Source organism: Moschus berezovskii, chromosome 20 (assembly GCF_049115385.1).
Source record: "Moschus berezovskii isolate FMDL1 chromosome 20, NW_MosBer_1.0, whole genome shotgun sequence".
In the NCBI taxonomy this organism is placed as follows: domain Eukaryota; kingdom Metazoa; phylum Chordata; class Mammalia; order Artiodactyla; family Moschidae; genus Moschus; species Moschus berezovskii.
The window spans coordinates 45758050-45782059 of record NC_142479.1 but is presented as its reverse complement, the minus strand read 5'-3'; the positions used below and the strand labels follow the sequence as shown (position 1 = coordinate 45782059).

At 48.7% G+C, this 24010-nt stretch overlaps 1 protein-coding gene across 3 annotated transcripts in view; it reads left to right on the top strand.

Moving 5' to 3' along the window:
• SPECC1 (sperm antigen with calponin homology and coiled-coil domains 1) overlaps positions 1 to 24010 on the top strand; it is a 229286-nt gene that overhangs the window by 55862 nt on the left and 149414 nt on the right. For all 3 annotated transcript variants that reach the window (XM_055407385.2, XM_088828936.1, XM_088828937.1), the window contains exons 2-3: positions 11873 to 12039; positions 18973 to 19111. In XM_055407385.2, the coding sequence (XP_055263360.1) occupies positions 11893 to 12039; positions 18973 to 19111 (286 nt within the window). In that variant the 5' untranslated portion in view covers positions 11873 to 11892. The remainder of the gene's footprint in view (positions 1 to 11872; positions 12040 to 18972; positions 19112 to 24010) is intronic.

Below are 24010 nucleotides of genomic sequence, written 5' to 3'. Positions count from 1 at the left end.
GGTTGTGACAAAGGTCTTGGATTTTTATTCTTAAGTATAGTGAGAAGAAGCCACAGGAAGGTTCTCCACAGGGAGGGACATGGCCTGACTTCTATGTTTTTAAAAAAATAATTTTAAAAATTTAAATTGTACACATACCATAAAGGTTACCATCTTAGACATTTACATGCTTTGTGTTTTTAAAAAGCCCTCTGGCAGCTGAGTGGTCTTAACTGTCCTGGGCAGGATGGGCAGGAGCTGAGACCGTCTGTCCTCTGCGGGTCTTGGCAGCGAGAGGAGGGGGTGGGCCGGGGCAGGGGAGTGTGGGGAGAGACACTTGGTGTGGGGCGGTGAGTATTAGAAGGCCTTGTTGGCAGAGCCTCACAGGAGGGACTGGAACATTCATAGAGGGAGGTCTCTGAGGAGGGTTGTGGGGACTGCAGGTGCATCAGTGGGGCCTCACTGCCCCTTGGGGTGTGGCTGGCCTGGCTGGCAGAGCCCAACTGGGCTGTCCCTTGATTGGGAACAAGGTCGAGCCTGGGTCCGTCCCGGGAAGCGCTCAGGCTCGGGCACATCAGCAGAACTATGGATTTGTGTGGGAGCAGCGGCCCCAGCCAAATGCTGAGGCTGAATCGGGCAGGAGTGCGGGGAAGGGAAAGCCAGGGCTGCACCCAGTCCACCAAGAAGGAGGCAAGGAGCGTGGGGATCCACACAGGAGCTGGACCCCCAGGCAGCTGAGGATCTGAGGGGCAGCTCCGGGCCCTGGGGGAGGGAGAGCGGGAGGAGGCCCAGCTGACAGTAGAGATGGGAAGTCAGGAGAAGCTGCTGACTCAGGCCAGTCTGTGCTGGGGCTGGCGACTCCCTGGAAGGCGACAGGCCAGCTGCCCAGCAAGTCGGTGGACAGACGAGGGTGGGGCCCTGAGGAGGCTTCTATAGGGAGACCCCTGAGCTTACTCTGTTTGTCCCTCCACATCACCAGTCTCTTGCAGATGCTGCATCTGTACCCCGCCACCACCCCCAACCCCCCACCCCTACTTCTCGGTGAGCCCTGAGCAGCAGTGGAGGTCAGGAGTTGGGGAGAAAGCCCTTCTGTCCCCAGCTCCTCCCCCATCCCAATCCTCCTGAGTGGTTGAGTTGGCTGCACTTCTCTGCTGGGGGCTTAGCTTCTCCTCTGGTCCAGCTCCCTCAGGGGCTCGGCTGCTCCATCCCCAACCCGGCAGGCTGGGGGTGATCTTGTCCTGGCCTGGCTTCTGCACCTCCCCTATACTGCTTTTCAGACAAGCCACTCCCCTGTAAAGGGTCCTTTCTGAGCTCTCCTGTTTCCCAGCTGATGTCCCAGACAGAGGCAGGGGCATGTGACTGAACAAAGATTATGACTCAAGATGTGTGTGTGTGTGTGTGGGAGAGTGTGTGTGTGCACATACATGTGCGCTTGCATGCTTAGTCGTGTTTGACTCTTTGGGACCCCATGGACTGTAGCCTGCCAGTCTCCTCTGTCCATGGGATTTCCCAGGCAAAAAGACCGGAGTGGTTGCCATTCCCTCCTCTAGGGGATCTTCCCAACCCAGGGATCGAACCCTTGTCTCCTGCATCTCCTGCTTTGCAGGCAAATTCTTTACTGCTGAGCCATGATTCAAGATGCTTCTGCCTAAATTGAGATGAATCCAGTTCCTTCCTCCACTATAATTTTTGCTTTGTTTTGTCTTTCTTATCACATTTTTAAAACTTGTTGTGGTGAAATACACGTAATATAAAGTTTACTGTCTTCACCATTATGAAGTATTCAGCTCAGTAGCATTAAGTACATTCATGCCATTTTGTAACCATCACCACCATCCATCCACAGAACTGTTTCTTCTTCAGAACAGAAACTCTGTCCCCATCAAACAATTACTCCTGTTCACCACCCCCACCCCCCACAGCCCCTTGCAACCACCATTTTACTTTCTGTTCCTATGAATCTGACTGCTCTAAGTACCTCACATAAGTGTAATCATACAAGTGTTTCTGTCTTTTTCTGCCCGGTTTATTTCACTGAACACAATTTCCTCGAGATTCATCCATGCTTTTTCTTTCTTTTGAAGACTGAATAACATTTCGTTGCATGCATAAACCACTTTTTGTGTATCTACTCATCCATCAGTGGACGTTTTGTTCGCTTCCACTTTTTGGCTGTTGTGAATAATGCTGCTGTGAACATGGGTGTGCAGTAATCTCTTTGAGACCCTGCTTTCAGTTTTGGGGGGAATGTACCCAGAAGTGGAATTGCTGGATCATACGGTAAAATCTGTTTTTTATTTTTTTTCAGGATCCACCATACTGTTTTCCATAGCAGTTGCACCATTTTATATTCCCAGCAACAGTTCATAAGAGTTCCAGATTTGTCCACATCCTTGCCAACACTTGTTATTTTCTGGTTTGGCTTGGCTTGGCTTGGTTTGGGTTGGTAGCAACTATCCTAATGAGTATGATATTGTATCTCAGTGTGGTTCTGATTTGCATCTCCATGATGCTGAGCATCTTTTAGTGTACTTTTGACCATGGGTATATCTTGTTTGGGCTTCCTGGTGGCACAGTGGTAAAGAATCTGTCTCCCAGTGCAGGAGACGCAGGAGGCTGGGGTTCAGTCCCTCAGTTGGGAAGATCCCCTGGAGAAGGAAACAGCAACCCACTCCAGTATTCTTGCCTGGGAAATCCCATGGACAGAGGAGACTGCGGGTTGGAGTCCACGGGGTCGTAAAAAGTCAGACATGACTGAGCACACACGCATATCACCTTTGGAGAAGTATCTATTCATGTCCTTTGTCCATTTTAGTTTTTGTTATTGAGTTGCTGTTGTTGAGTTCTTTGTATATTCTGGATGATATCCCTGCCTTAGTCTGCCTGGGCGCTCATAACAGAATACCATAGACTGAATGTCTTAAACAGCAGAAATTGATTTCTCACTGTTCTGGAGGCTGGGAAGTCCAAGGACAAGGTGTGGCCAATGGGTTCTTGGTGAGGGGTCTCCTCCTGCCTTGCAGGCGGCCGTCTTCTTACTATGTCCTAGCGTGGCTTTTCATCAGTGTGTGTGCAGCAGAAAGGTCTCTCTCCCCCGCCTCTCCTAATGCACCAATTCTACGGGATTAGGACCCACCCTTATCACGTCATTTAACCTTAATCCACCCTCCAAAAATCCCTATCTCTAAATGAAATCACTTTGAGAATTAGGGTTTCAACATATACATGTGGTGGCAGGAGGGGCACAATTCAATCCACAGCAAACCCTTGCCAATGTTTTCTTCCATTCTGTGAGTTGACATTTCACTCTGTTGCTTGTGGGTTCTCTGATGCATCAGTTCAGTTCAGTTCAGTCGCTCAGTCGTGTCCGACTCTCCGCAACCCCATGAATCACAGCACGCCAGGCCTCCCTGTCCATCACCAACCCCCGGAGTACACTCAAACTCATGTCCACAGAGTCGGTGATGCCATCCAGCCATCTCATTCTCCGTCGTCCCCTTCTCCTCCCGCCCCCAACCTTTCCCAGCATCAGAGTCTTTTCCAGTGAGTCAACTCGTCGCATGAGGTGGCCAAAGTATTGCAGTTTCAGCTTTAGCATCAGTCCCTCCAATGAACATCCAGGGTTGATCTCCTTTAGAATGGACTGGTTGGATCTCCTTGCAGTATAAGGGACTCTCAAGAGTCTTCTCCAACACCACAGTTCAAAAGCATCGATTCTTCGGCGATCAGCCTTCTTCACAGTCCAACTCTCACATCCATACATGACCACGGGAAAAAACATTGCCTTGACTAGACGGACCTTGGTTGGCAAAGTAATGTCTCTGCTTTTTAATATACTATCAAGGTTGGTCATAACTTTCCTTCCAAGGAGTAAGCGTCTTTTAATTTCATGGCTGCAATCAGCATCTGCAGTGATTTTGGAGCCCAAAAAAATAAAGTCTGACACTGTTTCCACTGTTTTTCCATCTATTTCCCATGAAGTGATGGGACCAGATGCCATGATCTTTGTTTTCTGAATGTTGAGCTTCAAGCCAACCTTTTCACTCTCCTCTTTCACTTTCATCAAGAGGCTTTTGAGTTCCTCTTCACTTTCTGCCATAAGGGTAGTGTCATCTGCATATCTGAGGTTATTGATATTTCTCCCAGCAATCTTGATTCCAGCTTGTGCTTCTTCCAGCCCAGTGTTCCTCATGATGTACTCTGCATATAAGTTAAATAAGCAAGGTGACAATATACAACCTTGACGTACCCCTTTTCCTATTTGGAACCAGTATGTTGTTCCATGTCCAGTTCTAACTGTTGCTTCCTGACCTGCATACAGGTTTCTCAAGAGGCAGGTGAGGTGGTCTGGGATTCCCATCTCTTTCAGAATGTACCACAGTTTATTGTGATCGACACAGTCAAAGGCTTTGGCATAGTCAATGAAGCAGAAATAGATGTTTTTCTGGAACTCTCTTGCTTTCTCCATGATCCAGTGGATGTTGGCAATTTGATCTCTGGTGCCTCTGCCTTCTCTGATGCATAGAAGTGTTTAATTTAAAAAAAAATTTTTTTTCTATTTACTTGACTTTTTGTCTGCATTGGGTCTTCACTGCTGTGCATAGGCTTTAGTTAGTTGCAGTGAGCAGGGGCTACTCTCTCTTGCAGTATATGGGCTTCTCATTGCGATGGTTTCCATGCTGTGGAGCACAGGCTGTAGAGTGTGAGCTCAGCAGTTGTGGTGTATGAGCTTATTTGCTCCATGGCATGTGGGATCTCCCCGGACCAGGGATTGAACCTGTGTCCCCTGCATTGGCAGGCGAATTCTTACCCACTGGATCACCAGGGAGTCCCAAGTGTTTAGTTTTGTTGTCATCTAGTACATCTTGTTGTATGCACTTTTGGAGTCATGTTTAAGAATCCATTGCCAAATCCAATGTCATGAAGCTTTTCCCCTGTGTTTTCTTCTGAGAGTTTTACAGTTTTGGCTCTTACATTTAGGTCTTTCATCCACTCCAAGTTAACTTTTGCCTATGGTATAAGGTAAGGGTTCCACTTCATCCTTTTTGTGTGGATGCCCAGTTTTCTTAGCACCATTTGTTGAAAAGACTGTCTTTCCCTCTGAATGCTCTTGGCACTAGACAACAGTTTATATTCTTACTCTTTCAATAGACCTTTTGAAACTGTTCCTATAGAAAGAGCTCTTGAAGTACTTTATTTCCATCTCCTTTTGTATGGCCTTAACTCTTTCCTATAGTTCTTTGATGTGAAGCCACATTCTAGGTAAGGAAACAACTACTGGTTAGTGGCCACCAGCTCTGTGGGACGCTGGCTTCTTGGTTCAGCTTTGGAGACAGAAGGATGGCCCAGGGCAGTATTTCTGAGGGTTTGATCTCAATATAGCTCCCAGATTATAGCCTCTCTCCAGGATCTGCGTTTCATTTTTAAAGTCCAGCGCCTCCTGTTTTTTGTTATTTTTGAGTTCCAGATGATACCCTATTCGTTACGGTCTCCACCTTGTGCCAGTCAGTCATAGTTTCTGCAAGTCCCTATTTCATTTCCAGACTGTTTTCAGCTTGAGATGGTAGGGCCAGTGCTATGCAGTTGTCCTTTTCTGTTCAGTTTTGTTTCACCCCTTCTTGGTTCTCATTTTCTTCCGATGACTTCTGCTGATGGGATCAATGAATTTTTGTTAAAATTTTATGTATTTATTTATTTTTGGCTGAGCTGGGTCTTTATTGCTGTAGGCATTGTCTAGTTGCGGTGAGCAGGGGCTGCTATTGATTGTGGTGTTTGGGCTTCTCTTTGTGGCGGCGTCACCTGTTGGGGAGCACAGGCGCTAAGCTCACAGACTTCAGCAGTTGTGGCCCAAGGGCTCTAGAACTTGGGCTCAGAAGTTGTGGCTCGAAGGCTAAGTTGCCCCGCGGCCTGTGGAATCTTTCCAGACCAGGGATCGAGCCTGTGTCCCCTGCATGGGCAGGCGGATTCCTATCCTGCCTCTGTACCACCAGGGAAGTCCTCCATGTGAATTTGCCTTTTCCCTTCTGATGCTGTGTAGAAATTTGTTCTTTATATACTGGGAAGGATTGAATCTAAACAAAATGGGATGACTTTTCATCTCGAGACCAACAGGAAATAATAAGCTTTGAAGAGCTTCCTTTGGCCTCCAGCCGGAGTCTGGGATTCCCTTGGCTGCTCCCGGGCCAGGTTTTCAGCGTAAACATTCCCAGGTTGGGTGGGAATCAAACCAGGTGCCGGTTGAGGAGCCTGGCTCTTCCTCTGAAACTGAGTTTCTCAACCTGGGGTCCTGACAGCTTAGGCAGGATCATTCTTTGGTGTGGGGCTGCCCTTCGGGTACTGGGGTGTCCAGCAGCATCTCTGGATCCACCCCCAGCACCACCCCGCCAAGCTGTGACAGCCCAGAACAGCTGCACACACTGTCAGATGTCCCCCGGGGGCAGAATCCTCCGCCCACCCCACTGCAGAGGTCAAGAGCAAGCCCAGCGCGGGTTCTAGAAAGCTCTTGCTGGATATTTTCAGCGTGCCATTCACTTGCCTTCTGTTTCCTGCCGAGTCCCCTGGTAGTTGAGCTATGTGAACATGCTTATTTTGTTCGTTCTCAGACTTGAATGCCTCCGCTCTCGGCTTCCTGGGGCTTATTGTACTTGGAGTGCAAAGCTGAATGCCCTCTCCCACCCCCAGACACTCCTTATTATTTGCGATGGTCCAGAATGGTTTCCTGGCTGCCTTTCGATTTTCTTGCCTTAAAAGGGTAACCAGTCTGAGGCCCGAGACACCCGCCCCCCAGCACAGCTCTGAAGGCGGCGCTGAAGCAGCTGAGCCGCATGCTGTCTGACCCTCCCGCTGCATGGACCATATCGTGCTCCTGACTGTTCTCTTCCTCTCCTTCTCTTCTATCTTTTTTACTCAACTCCACTCAATTTATGAGTTATGGTTTAAATAGAAGTCTTACACCATTCTAGAGAGGAAAGAAGCTTGATAAGAATATAAAATGAACAATTTAAGGAAAACAGCCCTGGGAAGACCCTCTCCCTGCTCTTGTGGAGTGAGTTCCTAAGTTTAAGTGTACCTCGGATCCTTAGATAACAGGGGTTTGAACTGCATGGACCTACCTACAAGTAGGTTTTTTCCACAGCGGATCCTTCAGTACCTCTCGGTACATGGTTGGTTGAATCTGTGGATACCAAGGCACCACAGACTCGGAGGGACCACAGATGTGGAAGGACCACAGATGTGGAGGGAACCACAGACATGAGGGATCACAGACATGCAGGGGCCCAGACATGGAGGGCCGACTATAAACGATGGATAAATTAAGCCCCACTTTGTTCAAAAGTCAACTGTAATTTCTTGATCAGTTGATCCTTTTGAGTTGGTTAGAAGAATTTTTAGGAATCAGGGAATTAATCATAGAAATCTATTTTTTTTTCATCATCTTGTGCTTGGCTAGAACCCATCTGTCTGTTTTCTGTTATGAACTCATAACCCTAAGAGAAGTATCGTTCATCAGCATGCACACGGTGTTGCCTTTCAGCCGCTGGGGCCAGTCCTAGTGACTGTGGGGTGTCTGCGTGTTGTTCACGCTCATCTGCACTGTCCCTCTGTCGGGTTTCCAGGTGAACACAGGCTGCTCTGTGAGCAAGGAGAGACCTTGCTTACGTCTGGAGTGTCTGTCTGGTTCCAGCCACTGGACGTTGAGTCCGTGGATCCATCCCTGGGTGTTGCTGAGCCGATAAAGCCAAGCAGCTCTTGGCTGAACACCGTGAGCATTTGTGAGTAGGCTGCTGGTGCTCATTGAGTGTCTTCTGTTGTCTGATGCAGGCACCAAAAATTCCGTTTATCAGGTGAAAATGTTGGGAATCGTAGTGTTTTGAAAAGCATGCCTGAGCCTGTGCAGTGAGCAGTGGAGGTGGAATCGGACCAGGAGCTCTGGATCCGGAAGCCTGTGTGCTTTCCTCAGAACCCTACCCAGGGAGGCCATACCCATCCCTGGTGTGTAAGAGCCAATGAAAACTGGATTTGAACCCTGGCTGTATCGTAAACTCTTGGTTTGGGCAAGTTCCTTAACCTCCTAAACAGAACCAAGTGTCTGCATCTTAGACTGAGGGTGATGCTACCTTATAGGGTTATGATGAGGGCTTGATGACACATGAAAAGGGCTGAGCAGTGCCAGGCCACGGGTCAGGGGCGAGAGGAGGGTCGGAGAGGAGGCAGTAGGAAGCGGATCGGGTGAAAGTCTGCAGAAGCTGGGAGTGGACATGGTGCCCTGCCCAGTTCCAGCAGGAGGATCCCGGGGAGTGGACAGCGAGCAGGGCCAGAGCAGGCCGAGCACTGTGGGTGGATGGCTCCAAGGATGTTCCTTTTGGGGTCCATTCCTGGAAAGCCCAGGGCTGGATGTGGGCAGAGCAAAGGAAAGAGGAGGCCTCGGAAGATTTGGGGAACACGAGGACAAGCCGGTCCTGCTGGAAAGGGCAGGGGATGCTTGACGAAGTCCTAGACGTGGAGAGTGGGGAGCAGGGCGCCAAGCTGGCCTTCAGCCCGGCTGGAGGCTGAAGCGCCCCCACCAAGCACCCTCGTCCTCTCCTCATCCCAGGAAACTGGCACTGCTCTGGTGAAGCCTGCTACCCCTCAGGGTGTATTCCCCCCAGCACAGCAGCCACCCTAGGACCCCTCCCCCGGCACTCTCCCTACCAATAGGACTCTCTTCCTGGTTCAAGGGGAGACGTTACTTATTTCATTTCTGTATATTTTGAATTCTGGAAGAAGATGGAATTTGAAGAGTCTGGCTGATGCATGAGTACAATATAGATGTCTCCATCTGGGAAAATGAAGGAAAGACGTGTGAAGGGAGCCAAGGATGAAGAGTCAGGCAGTGTGGAGGGGCCTAGGGGAGGAAGGTCCTCTGTGTACCTGCATCTGGGAATAATCAGATTGGGCTCAAGGTTCTAGGAGAATAAAGATGTGATGATGCAAATGAAGGAACCCTGAGAATTTTGCCTCAGAGCAAGCAATCGCAACCTTCGAGAAGTGGCTGCAGGTCTTTCAGGGGACTGTCTGGAGGGCTGTCAGGTTTGTTGCCAGAGATTAAGAGTTTAGATCTGGAATTTTGACTGAGATGCGTTTTCCCGCTTTCCTTTCTCTTTTCTTTCTCCCTACCCCCTCCCCTTTTTCCTCCCTTCCTTTTTTTTTTTTTTTTAAAGATTTATTTATTTTTGGCTGCTCTGGGTCTTCATTGTGGTGCACTGGCTTCTCATTGCTGTGGCTTTTTTTGTTGTGGAGCACGAGCTCGGTAGTTGTGGCTCATGGGCTTAGTTGCCCTGTGGCATGTGGGATCTTCCTGAGCCAAGGATTGAACCTGTGTCCCCAGCACTGGCAGGCTAGACCACCAGGGAAGCCCCCTTCCTTTCTTTTCCTTTCTTTTGTTACGCCAAGGACTTAGGGAAACATTGGGAAGATTTTCTATCACCTTCCTTCTGCTTTTCCTCTTCAAGGTCTTATCTTTTTTCTGGGGAATGAGTACGATGCCTTTCATTTCTGGGTTGATGGGTAGATTTTGGAAAGCACAGATGTGGTATAGAATCACCTATGTTTTCACCAAGTAAGTCCTGCAACAGTCATCTCTAAGTAGTTGCAATCATCACCTGAAAGGATGCCTTGATTAAAAAGATACTTTGTTTTTTGTCTCCATGAGTCAGATTGACATGTCAATGGTTGGTTCTGCAGTCATGGGTAAAATTCATCAGTAATTCTCTCCAAGAATCATTCAGGCCATGTTCATTCATTTTATATTGAGAGTCCTAATAAAATGAGTTGCTATATAGGTCTTTACCTAGGAATTCTTCCATTGTTGCTGTGGAAACAAGCATTAAAAATTGTGGGCCAAGAAAGAAAAATAGCTGGTGCTAAACATTCGTGAAATACACAAGAAGTGGTTGTTTAAATACAGAATCTTAAAAATCGTGATACCTGGAATCAAGTTGAGACTAATAAACTATTGAACTAGTCATATGACTGAAATCGTGAGTAATTTTTCTAAGAAATGCTTTAGAAAGCAAATCGCTGTCTTAAAATATTATTTTCACCTGTAGTCACATTGGCACAGCTGCCAGGATAGCAGTGCTCAGAACGAGTGCCAGGTATAGTCTTGGACACTGGCCACCAGCTAAGCTGTTTAAGTAGGAGCAGGGGCTGGGTGGCCCCAGCTGGGAGGCCATCGGTTGGAATGGTGTCCCCTGGAAAGGAGACAAGAACAGGAGGATGTCCCCGCTGCGCCAGGCTGGGGGAGGCAGCCTGTTCCTTTTCTCGGGGGCAGAACGGGGTGTCCTGGGATGCAGTGAGGGGAGAGGTGGCCCAGGGCTGCTGAGCACCAGCTACAATCTGGGAGGTGAGCAGTTAATTAGACCCGGCTCCTGCAAGTGCTGGGGCTTCCTGGGTGGCGCAGTGTTAAGGAATGTGCCTGCCAACGCAGGAGCCACAGGAGACGAGGATGCGATCCTTGAGTTGGGACGATCCCTTGGAGGAGGGCATGGCAACCCACTCCAGTATTCTTGCCTGGGAAATCCCATGGACATAGGAGTCTGGTGGGCTACAGTCCATGGGGTCACAAAAGAGTTGGACATGATCGAATACCTGGGAGTGCAGTCACTGGCGTCACTGTCATCTGGTGGGTGGTTGTGGTTTAGTCGCTCAGTTGTGTCCAACTCTTTGTGACCCCACGGACTGTAGCCCACCAGGCTCCTCTGTCCGTGGGATTCTCCAGGCAACAGTATTGGAGTGGGTTGCCATTTCCTCCTCCAGGAGATCTTCCTGATTCAGGGATCAAACCAAGGTCTCCTGCATTGCAGGTAGATTCTTTACCAACTGCGCCACCAGGGAAGTCCAGTCACCTGGTTGTGTTTTTTTAAGTGCATTTTCCAGTTTATTTCTTATCTGCAGTTTTGGTCCTTGGCCTCACGTCCCTGGTCGTGAGCATCCACAAGAACAGGCAGAGTTGGAGTCCCGTTGTGATGCTGAGAGGGAAATGAGCTCAGAGGTTCATAACCAGCTGGCCCACGTCCTCAGCAGTGATGGCAGGACACAGGCCACCTTCCTCGCCTTTGGACATGGGTTTCCCCCAGGTTTTTAACCACATCCTGCTCCTTTGCACCAATTGTCTTTCCTAGAATATTTTAATTGAGTAACTGTACCCTATAATGGCGGGTCTGCCTGATCAAAATCTTCCCAATTAATTTTTAATTGATACCATTTTTGTCCAAAAGAAGAAAAAAAAGCTGTGCTGCTGTGAAATTGAATTTTCAAGTAACTCATTTATGTCTATTTGGAAATTATGTAAGTTGCTCGATTGTCAACCCTAAAATGGCAAGGTTTACAGACATAGTGTGTCTCGACTCCAGCTGACCTGTTTTATGTAGGGAGATACATGTATTTCCACGTTGCTGAAGAGTAACGTCATAACGTTTCTCTTGTAGCTCAGTCAGTAAAAAATCTGCCTGCAGTGCAGGAGACCTGGGTTCGATCCCTGGGTTGGGAAGATCCTCTGGAGAGGGAATGGCAAGGCACTCCAGTATTCTTGCCTGGAGAATCCCATGGACAGAAGAGCCTAGTGGTCAGTACATGGGGTTGCAAGAGTCAGACACGACTTAGTGACTAAACCACCACAGCCCATGTCAGAACATCGGTAATGGTCCACGTGTGTTTTCAGTAGTTCAGTGAGAGCTGTTGTGAAGCTATAGAAAGGAACCTGGTGGGAAGGTACCATCTCAGGAGGAAGGTGCTCTCTGTGCATCCTCATCTGGAGGCTTGTTCTCCATGACAACAGTGATGCCCATGGTGCGTGGGGGTGAAGCTCTGTCAAGTGTGGACACACGGGTTTTCTTTTCTACTCTTTGTACAGAAGGACTCCCTGGGACAAACATGAGGAGTGCAGCCAAGCCCTGGAGTCCAGTGACCAGGGCAGGGAGCCATGCGGTGGACCGCCCCCGGCCCCTCCCCGCCCTCTCTCCCGGCATGAAGAGCTCCAAGTCTTCTACCTCGCTGGCTTTTGAGTCCCGACTCAGCAAGGTATGGATGGAACACTGGGCGGGGCTGCTGGGTGCCCTGAGGCAGTGAGCAGGGCTCCAGGAGGGCCCCAGCATAGCTTGACCTGAGGCACAGAGCAAAGGGGGTGTAGTCGGGGTGCCCTGGGCTCGAGAGGAAATCTGTAGTTGGACAGAGATGGGGACCCCCCTCCATGGACCATGTGGACTCTCCAGCCAGAATCTGACCCCAGCGTCCACTGGACGGGCTCAGGGTCACCACGGTCCTCATAATCCAGGTGTCACTGCCCCACTGGCCTGCATCTGGGCTTCTCCTCTCAGGGTTCCCCTCCCCCAACCAGGGCAGCCCCTGGGGGTCTCCCCTGCTGGCTCCTCCTCACCCCTGGGGTTCCTAATGTAAGTGGACTGGGGCACCTCCTTACACCCTGAAATGAACTCAGAGACCTTGTCACTGACCTACACACACACACACTCTGCAGAAATCAGTGTAGCATCATAACTATAGAAGAAACAAAAGGAACATCATTTATAATTAAATCATCACATTTCTACCCGCAACTGCCCGTGCATGGCTCCACTGAAGAACCTGTGATGCTTCTTGGTGCCCCATGGATGTGGCCTCTCTGGGCAGACAGATTCAGGGTTATCGTGTTGATGACTCAGGCACCAGGAAGGCTGGGGTGATGGTTTGAATGCTGAGCACTCTTGGTGAAGTTGTGAACCCAAGTGCAGTCTTCCCTTGTTTTTCTTAGAAAGCCAAGTGTATCTTAAAGTCTTACAAGAAATACATTGTCTTTATACGTAAAACAAAGGGGTGTTCTCCACTCGGATAACAATCAAAGATGCTCCAGCTCTGTGAGTGTCTGAGGGATCTGTGAAGCATGTGAATGCAGACAGTTCCTTGTCTGTCAGGCTCTCAGAAGGACGTCTGGGGTCTCCATCCTCCCACCCGGTAGACGCCAGTAACGCCTCCAATCACAGTGGCAGCTAAAGACGCACCCACAAAATTCTGACACACTCCCTGAGGAATGGCACTGTTCCCGGTGAGAACAGTTCTTGTAGTTGACAGCGTCCACTCATGAATTCTGACACTGCATGGGGATGACACATGGATCTGTGTCTGCAGCCAGCGCTCCTCCGGCTGCCTTTGTGACCCACCTCCTGGGTGTCTGGAAGGCCTTGTGAAGGTGACATACTCAACATTGACTGCTCTCCTTCCCCTCTGCCTCTCCCCACCTGCAAACCTGCTCCTCTAGACTCTCCCCATTCCAGTAAATAGCAACTCCCTCCTGTCTTCGCTCAGGGAGAGCCCTGACATCATCCCCAGACCCTCCTTTCCTCACATCCCATGGTCCACCTGCAAAACATCCCAGGGACCACTTGCCTGCTCTTGACTTTGCAGCCTATGCTCCATTCTCAACAGAAGCCGGGTGGTCCTTTCAACAGAAGTCAACACAAGTTGCTCCTCTGCTTAAAATCCTTCAGGTTCTCCCCACCCATTCAGAGGGGAGTAAAGTGTCCTCCCACCCCGCCAAGCCTGGCTCCCTGGGCTGTGTGCACACAGCTTCTGGGCTCCCCCTGTGCTGTCCTGTTGCTCCCTGGCTTTGCTCAGTGTGGGCTGAATGCCCGGCAGGGAAGTTGGGTGTAGGAACAGCTCACTGAGGAGGGGGTCAGACAGGCCCCAGCTCTGCCCACTCCTGGCTGTGGAACCTCAGGCAGGCTGCGTAGCTGCTCCGAGATGGGGTGAGGACTGTATCTGCCCTGAGACATAAGTGTGGATATTGTCCTGCACATAATTTTGTTTATCATTATTCTGTTATCCTGGCCCTGACCATTGTTTCCATCGTTTTAATTTTTATTGTCTTTGACCTATTGGGAAACATCTTCAGTGTGGATTTTAAATGAATACATACATTTCCCCCATAACTGACCCTGAGAACTTCTGGAATGTATTAAAATATTTTCAAGCAGCGTTTAATCACAGGTGAAGCTCAGGTGTGTCTCCTACTGATGATGAACCACTACAATGGTTCTGCCTTTGATGGATGTGTGTTTTGGAAACTGGTTCCAGTGGGAGGATGTGGGGGGAGATGCAGATACTCCTCTGGAGGCTCTCGGCTCATATCCTGGTCCTTGGGGTCGCCAGGCCTGAACCTGTGAAAGAGGGTGATGGGTTTGGGGGAAAGAATAGCCGAGAGCTGCACCCCCGTACTCTTGGACCCTCCTCTCCTCTCTCTGCCTCTGTGGGTGGAGGAAGAAGACAAAACCCAGAGTACAGACGAGAAAGAGGCAACAGACAGTGACAGAAAAGCAAGTGGCTTCCCCCTCGAGTATTTTACTGCTGAAATCTGAGCATTCAGAGAAGCTGAATTATACACTGAACACAATGTCCCACCACCTGGACGCCATGGTCAACATCTCACTACAGCTGCTTTACAGGACTTCCTGGGTGGCTCGGTGGTAAAGAATCCACCTACCAGTGCAGGAGATGTGGGTTCAACCCCTGGGTCAGGAAGATCCCCTGAGGAGGATCTTGGCAACCCACTCCAGTATTCTTGCCTAGGAAACTGCATGGACAGAGGAGCCTGGTGGGCTACAGTCCGTGGGGTCACAAAGAATCAGACTCGACTGAGCACGCACACATTACCTACGACTGCTTTGCAGGAGATGGACACATATAAGTGTAGACAGATATGTTTTCACTGGCCCAAAATAGGAAAACTAAAACACATGCACCAAAAGTAGAATGAAAGACCCTGCTTCAGATGCTGGCCTGAGCTGTGAAGCCATGAAGGAGCAGATATGTGTGGGGAGGAACAGGAGCCTGGATGGGATGGTGGGGGTAGGGGGACTACTGTGAGTCCTCCTCATGTCACTGAGCCCAGCACAGGGAGGCAAGCCCCCCGAGCTCCCTGATGCAGACAGGCCACGTCACACCAGCCACTAGAAGGCCCATGTCTATTAGTCGGACTCTCTGAGTCACAAATGACAGAACATTGACTTGAACAGAAGAGAAATCTATGGAAGACATCTGAGATTCCGGGTCACTGTGTGCAGGACAAAGGTGCAAGACCGGAGCATAGAGAGACCGGGACCATGGACCGGGACTCCCAGGGACTTCACGTCACCTTTCTCTGCTTCTTTGTCACGTGGTGTGAAGTCTGGCTGTCAGTCCTGCCCATGCCTCCCCCATTCCTTGGAGGGCCCAGCTAATGCTTGCTTCTGGATGGTTAAAAGAAAGCAACAAGCAAAGTATTGGGAAAGGTCTCTGCTTGGTGAGCACGAGTCATGTGTTAACCCCATCCAGTTTCCTGTGGCCGGGGCTCAGGGTCCCTGTAAAGCAGTCTCATGGTTTATGTTCTCCTTGAGTCCTGGGGACTGGGTCAGTCCTGTTGTTGTATTCAGGAAAGAATGCTCCACAGTTGCATTGCCTGAAGCAGGAACCACCAGCCTGTGTGGTGGTGATGAGCCCTGAAGTGTGTTGTGAGTGCAAGACACACATCAGGTTTTGAAGAGCGAGTGCAAAAAAAGGAAAAGACCTCATTGACGTGTTCTACATTAATTGCTAATATTTTGAATGTATTGTGTCCAGAAATATATCACTAAATTTAAGGTTGCCCATTTCATTTGTTTTTTAATATTCCTCCCAGAGCATGTAAACTTAGGTCCATGGCTTGTATAATATTTCCACTGACAGTGCTACTCTAAAACTTTTTGGTTCTCAAAGTGTGGAACACACAGTGGCAGTATCAGCATCCCTTGGAAACTCATCCGAAATGCAGCTCCTCATGCCCCACCCAGACCTAGGGGATCAGAAGCTTGGTAGGGGCGCTGGGGCTGGGGTGCAGGGATCCGTCTGAGTTTTAACAGACCTTAGGATTCTGACAGACCCTGAAGTTTGAGAACCACTGCTCCAACTGTTGACATGTTTTCCACAGTGAAAGACCAGATTGTGTTTTGTGCGATTATTTGAGAACTTTGACTTTCCCCGCCCCCATCTTTGTGAAATTGAAGGAATATCTTAGCTACATGAATCTGTGAGCTGTTCATACATTTTCCTTTTTTAAGCTTTCATGTACAGGTGCTCAGCAGCTTAAATATCAGTGGAAGCGTTGGTGAAAATACTTATTAAACACATCAAAGCAAGACCGATGCTTTCGTAGGGATCTTGTATAACAAACCAGAGATCTCAGGTGGTGCCGAAGCTGCATTCGATGACCAGGAAACAAAGCCAAGAATGCAGCCATGAACAGAGAAAGATGAATTAGTAACCTCACTCCGGCGGTGTGGCAGGCGTCTCCTGGCTCATCTTAGGCTCTGGCCCAGTGGAAATGTTCTGTCTGATATTGCCTCCAAGAAATAATAAGAGAGGCTTCGGCTGTTTGCCTCAGAGGACAGGAAGGATCAATCTGGGGTCTCTATGTCCTGCCTCTGGGGAAAGTACTAAGCAGTGAATCTTTATCCAAATGAATTCCTCATGGAAGGTGCAGGAGAAATGAAGGACTCCCTGTAAAAGCTTTGCTGCCACCCAAACAGGCCATACTGCATTAGGGAGACAGCATGCCACTGGCCTGGAGCACGTCTGTCTTATCCTTTTGCCAGAGAAGGATGGAATCAGATCTTTTTATAATACAGGTTGGGACCCTGAAGTCCAAGAAGAGGCCGAGGAAGTTGGGTACAGCTGGTAAAATGGAACTCAGAAGTGGGCTTCAGTGTTCACTCAAATCGTACCATGGCTTGATCTGTTTATCAGGTGAAGAAACAAAAGCACAGAAAAAAAAAAGCACAGAGAGGTAAAGTGATTTGCCCTGGGTCACACAGCCAGTAAGAGGCAGAGCCAAGATTCCAACCCAGGATTCCAAGTCTGGACTTAGAGCTGGTGCCCTAAGCTGCCACCCTGTGCCGCCCACGTGACATGGCTTTCCTCCAGCCTGTCCACAAGCCCTGGTGGTGTGCCTGGCGTCTCCTGGCTCCTCTTGGGCTCCAGCCCAGTGGAAATCTTACAGGCCTTGGAAGCGCACTCCTGGGCCTGCCTCCCAGTCCTGCCTCACCCACGCAGCCTCGAACGAGTTAAATAATGCGCTTCGTCAAGTCCAGTGCAGTCGAGTTATGCTTTGAATCAGAAGTAAAATGTGAGTCAGGGACCTGGAAGGACCCAGGCTGCCGCATGTCATCAGCTCCTGTCTGTTCCCTTAATTCTGACTCTGACCCTCCAAACAGGCTTACCGCCCAGTCTTCACAGCAAAAACTTGACTTTCCTCCCACCCTTGCCTGCCCTTCCAGCTGCCTCCTCTCTCCCCTCCCCCACCCCACTCGATCCCTCCTTCACTACTGCTCAGAGGGGTCTCAAGCAGACTCAACTGGATGGCTCACCTGGCTGGAACACATGGGTTTCCCTCTTGTCTGCTCATCACGTCCGAATCCTTGTCACTGCTTCTCCTCATCCTTATTTCTCCGGGGAGCCGGGAGGGTCCTGCCCTGGTCCCATGTGCTCCCCCTTCCTTCCCCACCCTGCTCCTTGCCCCCAGCTTTTAGCATATACCTGCAGCCTCAGGGACACCCCATCCACTTGGTCCTCCAGGCCTGGTCCAGGGCACCTGCTCCATGAGGACGCCCACACCTCCTGTTTTTGTTTTCTTCACTGTTCATGACGTGTTCTGAGTCACTGCACAGGAACAAGCCCCTTTGCTGGTTGTTGACCCTAAGAGCAGGCCGCCCACTCTGCTGTGACCTGGTGCACCCTGGCCCGTGGATTCATCACATTGCATGCTCTGAGGGTGGACACCCAGAGGCCTTCGGAGCACTGTGTCCAGGATGGTGGGAGCAGCTCTAGGGGCTGTGGTGAGAGGGGAGGGGCCCCAGGCTCTCTGTTCCACCCCCTCCCTGTTCTCCCTCTCTGGGCTCCTTAACCTTCAGGAAATGGCCCTAGAGCAGGATGGAGCCCCTGACGAGTGTGGTGGCCTGGGCCTCCTGCTCCAGGTCTCCGTTGATTCGAGGGAATTTTCATGCTGTTTCTCTGAGTGTCGTGTGTTTGCGGAGGCTCCGGACACCTGTCTGTCTTCTAGAAGGATCCCCTTCACAGCCGTCTTTAACCAAGACTCTGTGGTTGGGAGAACTTATTTGTGGTTTTTCTCCTTCAGCTCAGGTATTGCTTACCTGGGCCAGAGAGCGAGTTCATTTAGGGCTGCCCCCCCCTAATACTTCAATACCTTTCAGCAAATGTTTGTTCTCTGCCTTCCCTGCGGGGGAAGAAGGCAGACAAGGAGCAGGGGTCCTGCTGTCTTTCTGCCATCCCTAACCATTCTTCTAGCTCCACAGAAGTCCCTCTCCTCCATCTGAACACGGTGTGTATGGGGTCACCTGCCAGCGCTTGGGGTGGGCACCTGTGGATGTTCACCTGTTTGTATCTTTTCCCTCTGAGAAGGGAAGCACCTCCAGAGGTTTTTGTGCTACTTTTCATTGTCTTTGAATTTATTGTGTATCGCTCTATCCTGACTTCTGTGTGCCATATAGTTATTTTTTCGTTGGTTCCCAGTCTTTTAAGGAAAAAACAATAATACATCAGGACCATCCTGGTGGTCCAGTGGTTGACTCCCTGCTTACAATGCACAGGGCATGGGTTCCATCCCTGGTTGGCCTGCATGCTGGGGGCAGGGGGTGGCGTGTCTCAGCCAAATAAATACATAAAAATACACATCATATTTTAAAAACTTCATTATTTGAATGTGATCGATGGGTGGTGACCACCCACGACCTTACACGGATCTCTGAAGCAGTGCTGGAGGACCGCGCCAGGACCAGAAGGCATCCGGGTTTGTCCACTCCGCGCTGTTCCCTCCGGCCCCGCCGCTGCCCGAGGAGCGGGGTGGGCAGGTGGGGCTCGCTCCCTGCTTTGCCGGTTTATGGCGCTCCTTCCTGAAAACGCATCTCTTCACCCTCTCTCCTCCACCTCTCTCAGCTCAAGCGGGCCAGCAGCGAGGACACACTCAACAAGCCCGGGGCGGTCGCCGCTTCCGGGGCGGCAGCTCGGCTGAAAAAGACGTCCACGTCCGGGGCCATCTCCGAACTCACCGAGAGCCGCCTGAGGGGCCCCTCAGGTAGGCGGGATTGGGGACAAGGAGAGACTCAGGCAGCGGGGGCGGGCAGGTGGGAGGGTCTCAGGGAGGTGGGGGCAGGTGGGCGGGGCACGTGGGGGCAGCCCAGGGCGGGGTGGGGAGGGGGAGCCCAGGGCGGGGCACATCGGGGGAGCCCAGGGCTGAGGAGCCCAGGAGGCCCTTTCTTGTCCGTTTGAAAGCATCTTAGGGCTTCACTCTCCCTTCCCCGTCAGGTCTATCAGGACCACTTTGAGTCAGGAGCTTTTAGGCGACAACATTTCATAGCGGGGGGCGGGGGGGGGGGGCGGGGAGCGGTTTCTGTGTCTCGAGGAGACAGACACAAGGGGACACGGAGGCGGTGGGGAGCCCTGTGTGTCTCTCCTCCCCTCTGCTTGTCCGTCACTTTGCACGTGTGGCCTTCGTGGGGATCCAGGCACGGTGGTACAGGCTGTGGGGCTGTCTTGGGGTCTTGGTGCTGCAGTGTAGAGTGCGTGGGCCCGCAGGTCCCTGGCCAAGCTGCCCAGCCTTCGTCCTGGGTCCTGTGAAGACCAGGAAGATCTCAAGGCTGCTTACAGTCGCTCAGACACCGGTGGGCGCTGAAAGACGTGGGCATTCTCTGTGTTAGCAGTTTCTTGAGAAACAGAAAAGGTTTTTTTTAAAATACATTATTCAGAGCATTGGAAACTTAAAACATCAAAGAATATATTTCATTTTCTTTTGCAGCATGTAGGTAAGAAAACGGAGCTTTTCGTGGTCCAACTCACGATGCAGGCCCATAAATAATAGTAATGTATTGCCCAGTCGTCCAAGATGGGAACAGCTGAAATGTTCATTTATGATAGGGGTTTAATGGTAGCCTGCTTATGACTTTTTCACTTTTACGTAAAATATCACAGATTAGCTTTCCAAAGGTATATTTTAATTTACTCAGTTTTCAAAAAGTTGAATCTGTAAAGAATATATGTGACTTTTTTTATGATGTGGGAATGGCCTCATGTTTCTCTACAACTGTTTTACTTTTCAAAAGACTGGTTTCATACTAACTATACACACATTTGATTTTTCTAAATAATTTTATTTATTAATTTTCGGCTGCACTGAATCTTCACTGATGCTCAGGGCTTTACTCCACTTGGGGTAAGCAGGGGCGACTCTAGTTGCTGTGCTCAGGCTTCTCCCTGCAGTGGCTTCTCTTGTTGCAGAGCACAGGCTCTGGCATGGGCTTCAGTAGTTGTGGCTCCCAGGCTCTCGAGCATAGGGTCAATAGTTGTGGCTCACAGGCTTAGTTGCTCCACAGCATGTGGGATCCTCCCATATCAGGGCTGGAACCTATGTCTCCTGCATTGACATGTGGATTCTTTACCACTGAACCACCAGGGAGGCCCTCACACATTTGTTTTTAAAATACAGCATATGAAAGTACAATATATTTTTATCAAGCCAGCCTAAGACTGTTTTTATAAGTTAACAAAGCACCACTAAAAAAACTAACTGACTGACCTCACTCTCAAATATTGATGTAAAAACGTGAGGTGAAAATTTTAGCAAGTAGAATTCAACAAATTAACAGCAGTAGTGCATATCAAAACCAAGTGGATTTATGCCATCCAAGATTGGTTTACCGGGAAATTCAGGAATATAATCCATCACACAATATTAATAGGCTAAAGAAGAAAAACCATGAGGTCATTCAGATAGAGATGGAACATGCCTTGGACAAAAAGAGCAGTCTTTGATTTCACTTTCACTTCTTTCTGATTAAAAAAAAAACTCTTGGTAGATTACAAGTGTATGGGTACTTCTTTAGTGATATGAAATGTATGTATCTCCAGCCAAAACCAGCATTATGCTGTATGGTGAAATCTTAGACGTATTTCCATTAAAATCAAGAATGACTTAAGGTTGCCCATCACCAATTTTTTCTGCAAGTATTAAGCCAGGCAGTGAGACAGGAGAGCTATAGGAGGGTTTTCATGTTAGAACATAATGGTGATTTTATGCAGACAATAACATTGTATGGTTCAGTTCAGTTCAGTCGCTCAGTCGTGTCCGACTCTCCGCGACCCCATGAATCACAGCACGCCAGGCCTCCCTGTCCATCACCAACTCCCGGAGTTCACTCAAACTCAAGTCCACAGAGTCGGTGATGCCATCCAGCCATCTCATTCTTGGTCGTCCCCTTCTCCTTCTGCCCCCAACAATTGGTTAGACTTTCCTGAAAGTTGTATCATTAGAAAAACCTTATCATGTCCTGAAAATCTGTTAGGTATGATAGGAGTTCAATGTGTGGCTGATTATAGAATGTGAAATACCAATAGCTTTCTCATCAGTAACTAGTTAGGAAAGATAATAACGTAAGAAATAATCCCATTTATAAAAGAATGAAAAAGGTAAAATACCTAGTAGTAAGCTTAATATTGGGACTTCCCAGGTAGCGCAGTGGGTAAAGAATCCACCTCTAATGCAGGTTTGATCCCTGGGTAGGGAAGATCCCCTGGAGAAGGGAATGGCTGCCCACTCCAGTATTATTGCCTTGAGAATTCTGTGGACAGAAGAGCCACAGTCCATGGGGTCGCAAAGAGTTAGACACAACTGAGCATGCATGCACACAAACAATATGACCAGGGCCTATATTTTAAAAAATCTTAAAACTCTTTTTAAAGGACATAAATGAAGGTGTGCATAAGTAGAAGGTTATATACCTGGTTCTTGGATAAGACTAAATATAACAAAGATTAAATTTAGTAGATATGTTAAACAAATGTCTGAGGTATCCTATGAATTTGTCTTTATCTCAGTTATAGTATCAGTGGGAATTCGAGAGCAGAAACACTGATAAAATGAGACCGATGTATATGAAACAGCAGTTCTCAACCTCAGGCGATTTTGTCCTTCACCCCAACTCAGGGATCCACTGGCAAAGTCTGCAGACAGGTTTGGTTGGCATCACTGGGGGTGATACTGCCATCTAGTGGGCAGAGGTCAGTGGTGCAGCTGAACTTCCTGCAAGGCACAGGATAGCCCCTCACAGAAGGGAAGGGTCCTGCCAGAAATGTCAGTAGTGCGCTGTTGATAAACCCTAATCTAGAAGAATAAATACTCTCGGATAACCAGAAAGTTTCTGAAACATCAGTGATCGGGGAGGACTATTCAGTGGAGCAAACAGTCCACAGGATCGGAGGATTCCGTGTAGGATTACAGTAGTATTTTCTACAAGTAATGACTGATTGGGTCTTTAGGAAAAAATAAAGCTGGATCCCTATCTCATGCCTCTCATCAGAATAAATTCCAAGTACATTAAAATTTAAAACTTAAAAAGTGAAACCATGAACGTGCAGAGAGAAAACATCAGAGAATCAACTTGTGGTCTAGGCCTTGGAAAGAACAAGCACAAAAGTCATAGTCAAGCACAAAAGTCAACTGGTGAAAAAAAATCACATAAATATTAAAAACTGCTTTGTAAATAAGGGGAAATTATTTGCAATACATGTAACACGGGGGCTTATTTACAATGAGTTTCTGTAAATCAGTAAGAAAAATAGTACAAAAGAAAAATGGGTAGTTCATATAAAAAGGAAATACAGATAGCCACTAGAAAGATGCTGGGACTTCCCTGGTGGTCTAGTAAGAATCTTCCTGCCAATGTAGGGGCACAGATTCAATCCTTGGTCCTGGAGGATCCCACATGCTGCGGGGCAACTAAGCCTGTGCCCCATGACTACTGAGTCCGTTAGCCCTGAGCTTGAGCTCCACAAAAAGACAACAGCAACGAAGACCCAGCACAGCCAACAGAAAAAAGATACTAAGTCTCACTTAGAGGTAAAAAGATATAATTTGGAGCAATGTTTATGATATGTGATTTCCCCAAACAGATTAGTAAAAATTAAAATGATTGAGGAACTTTCTTGGTGGTCCAGTGGTTAGGACTTTGTGCTTCCACAGCAGGGGACACAGGTTCAACCCCTGGCCAGGGAAATAAGATCCCACATGCTACGCAGCACAGCCAAAATAAATTTTAAAAAAGAACTACAAAATGATAATTTTTGATTTCATTAAGGGTGAGGGGAGCCACACCACATATTGCTGATGACAAGGACAATCTGGTAAGATCTATCTACGTTTGAAACATGTATGGTCTTTCACCAAGGATTTCTACCACTTAGCATTTAGCATTACTGATATACTTGAAAAAGAATGCCTATATACATGAACAGGATGTTCGGTTGTGGCATTATCATAACAGTAAAACACTGGAAATACCCAAGTGTGTATCAGTCCAGGGCTGGTTGCATAGTGAGGTTTTGGTATAGCCGAATAGTATTCAGCCATGAAAACGGACACGGTAGATTTGTATCTACTGACAGGGAAAGATTATTACTAAGTGGGGAAAATAAGATGGTGTGTATAGTCTGACCTCATGTGTTTTGATTTTTAAATACATGATTTAATTTTTGAAATCATAACTGTTTTCCTGGAAGGATATACGGCTGTTACTTTGAGGAGAGTATTGAAAGTGGTGGGGGAAGGAGACCTTCCATATTAGATCTATCTATACTGTTTCAAAATGTTAAAAACACCTGCAGACATTGCTTTAAAAATTAAAAACAGAATCATTTCAGTTCAATTGCTAAGTTGTGTCCGACTCTTTGCGACCCCATGGACTGCAGCACACCAGCCCTCTCTGTCCATCACCAACTCCCGGAGTTTACCCAAACTCATGTCCATTGAGTCGGTGATGCCATCCAACCATCTCATCTTCTGTTGTCCCCTTCTCCTCCCGCCTTCAGTCTTTCCCAGCATCAGGGTCTTCTCCAATGAGTCAGTTCTTTGCATCAGGTGGCCAAAATATTGGAGTTTCAGCTTCAACATTAGTCCTTCCAGTGAACACCCAGGACTGATCTC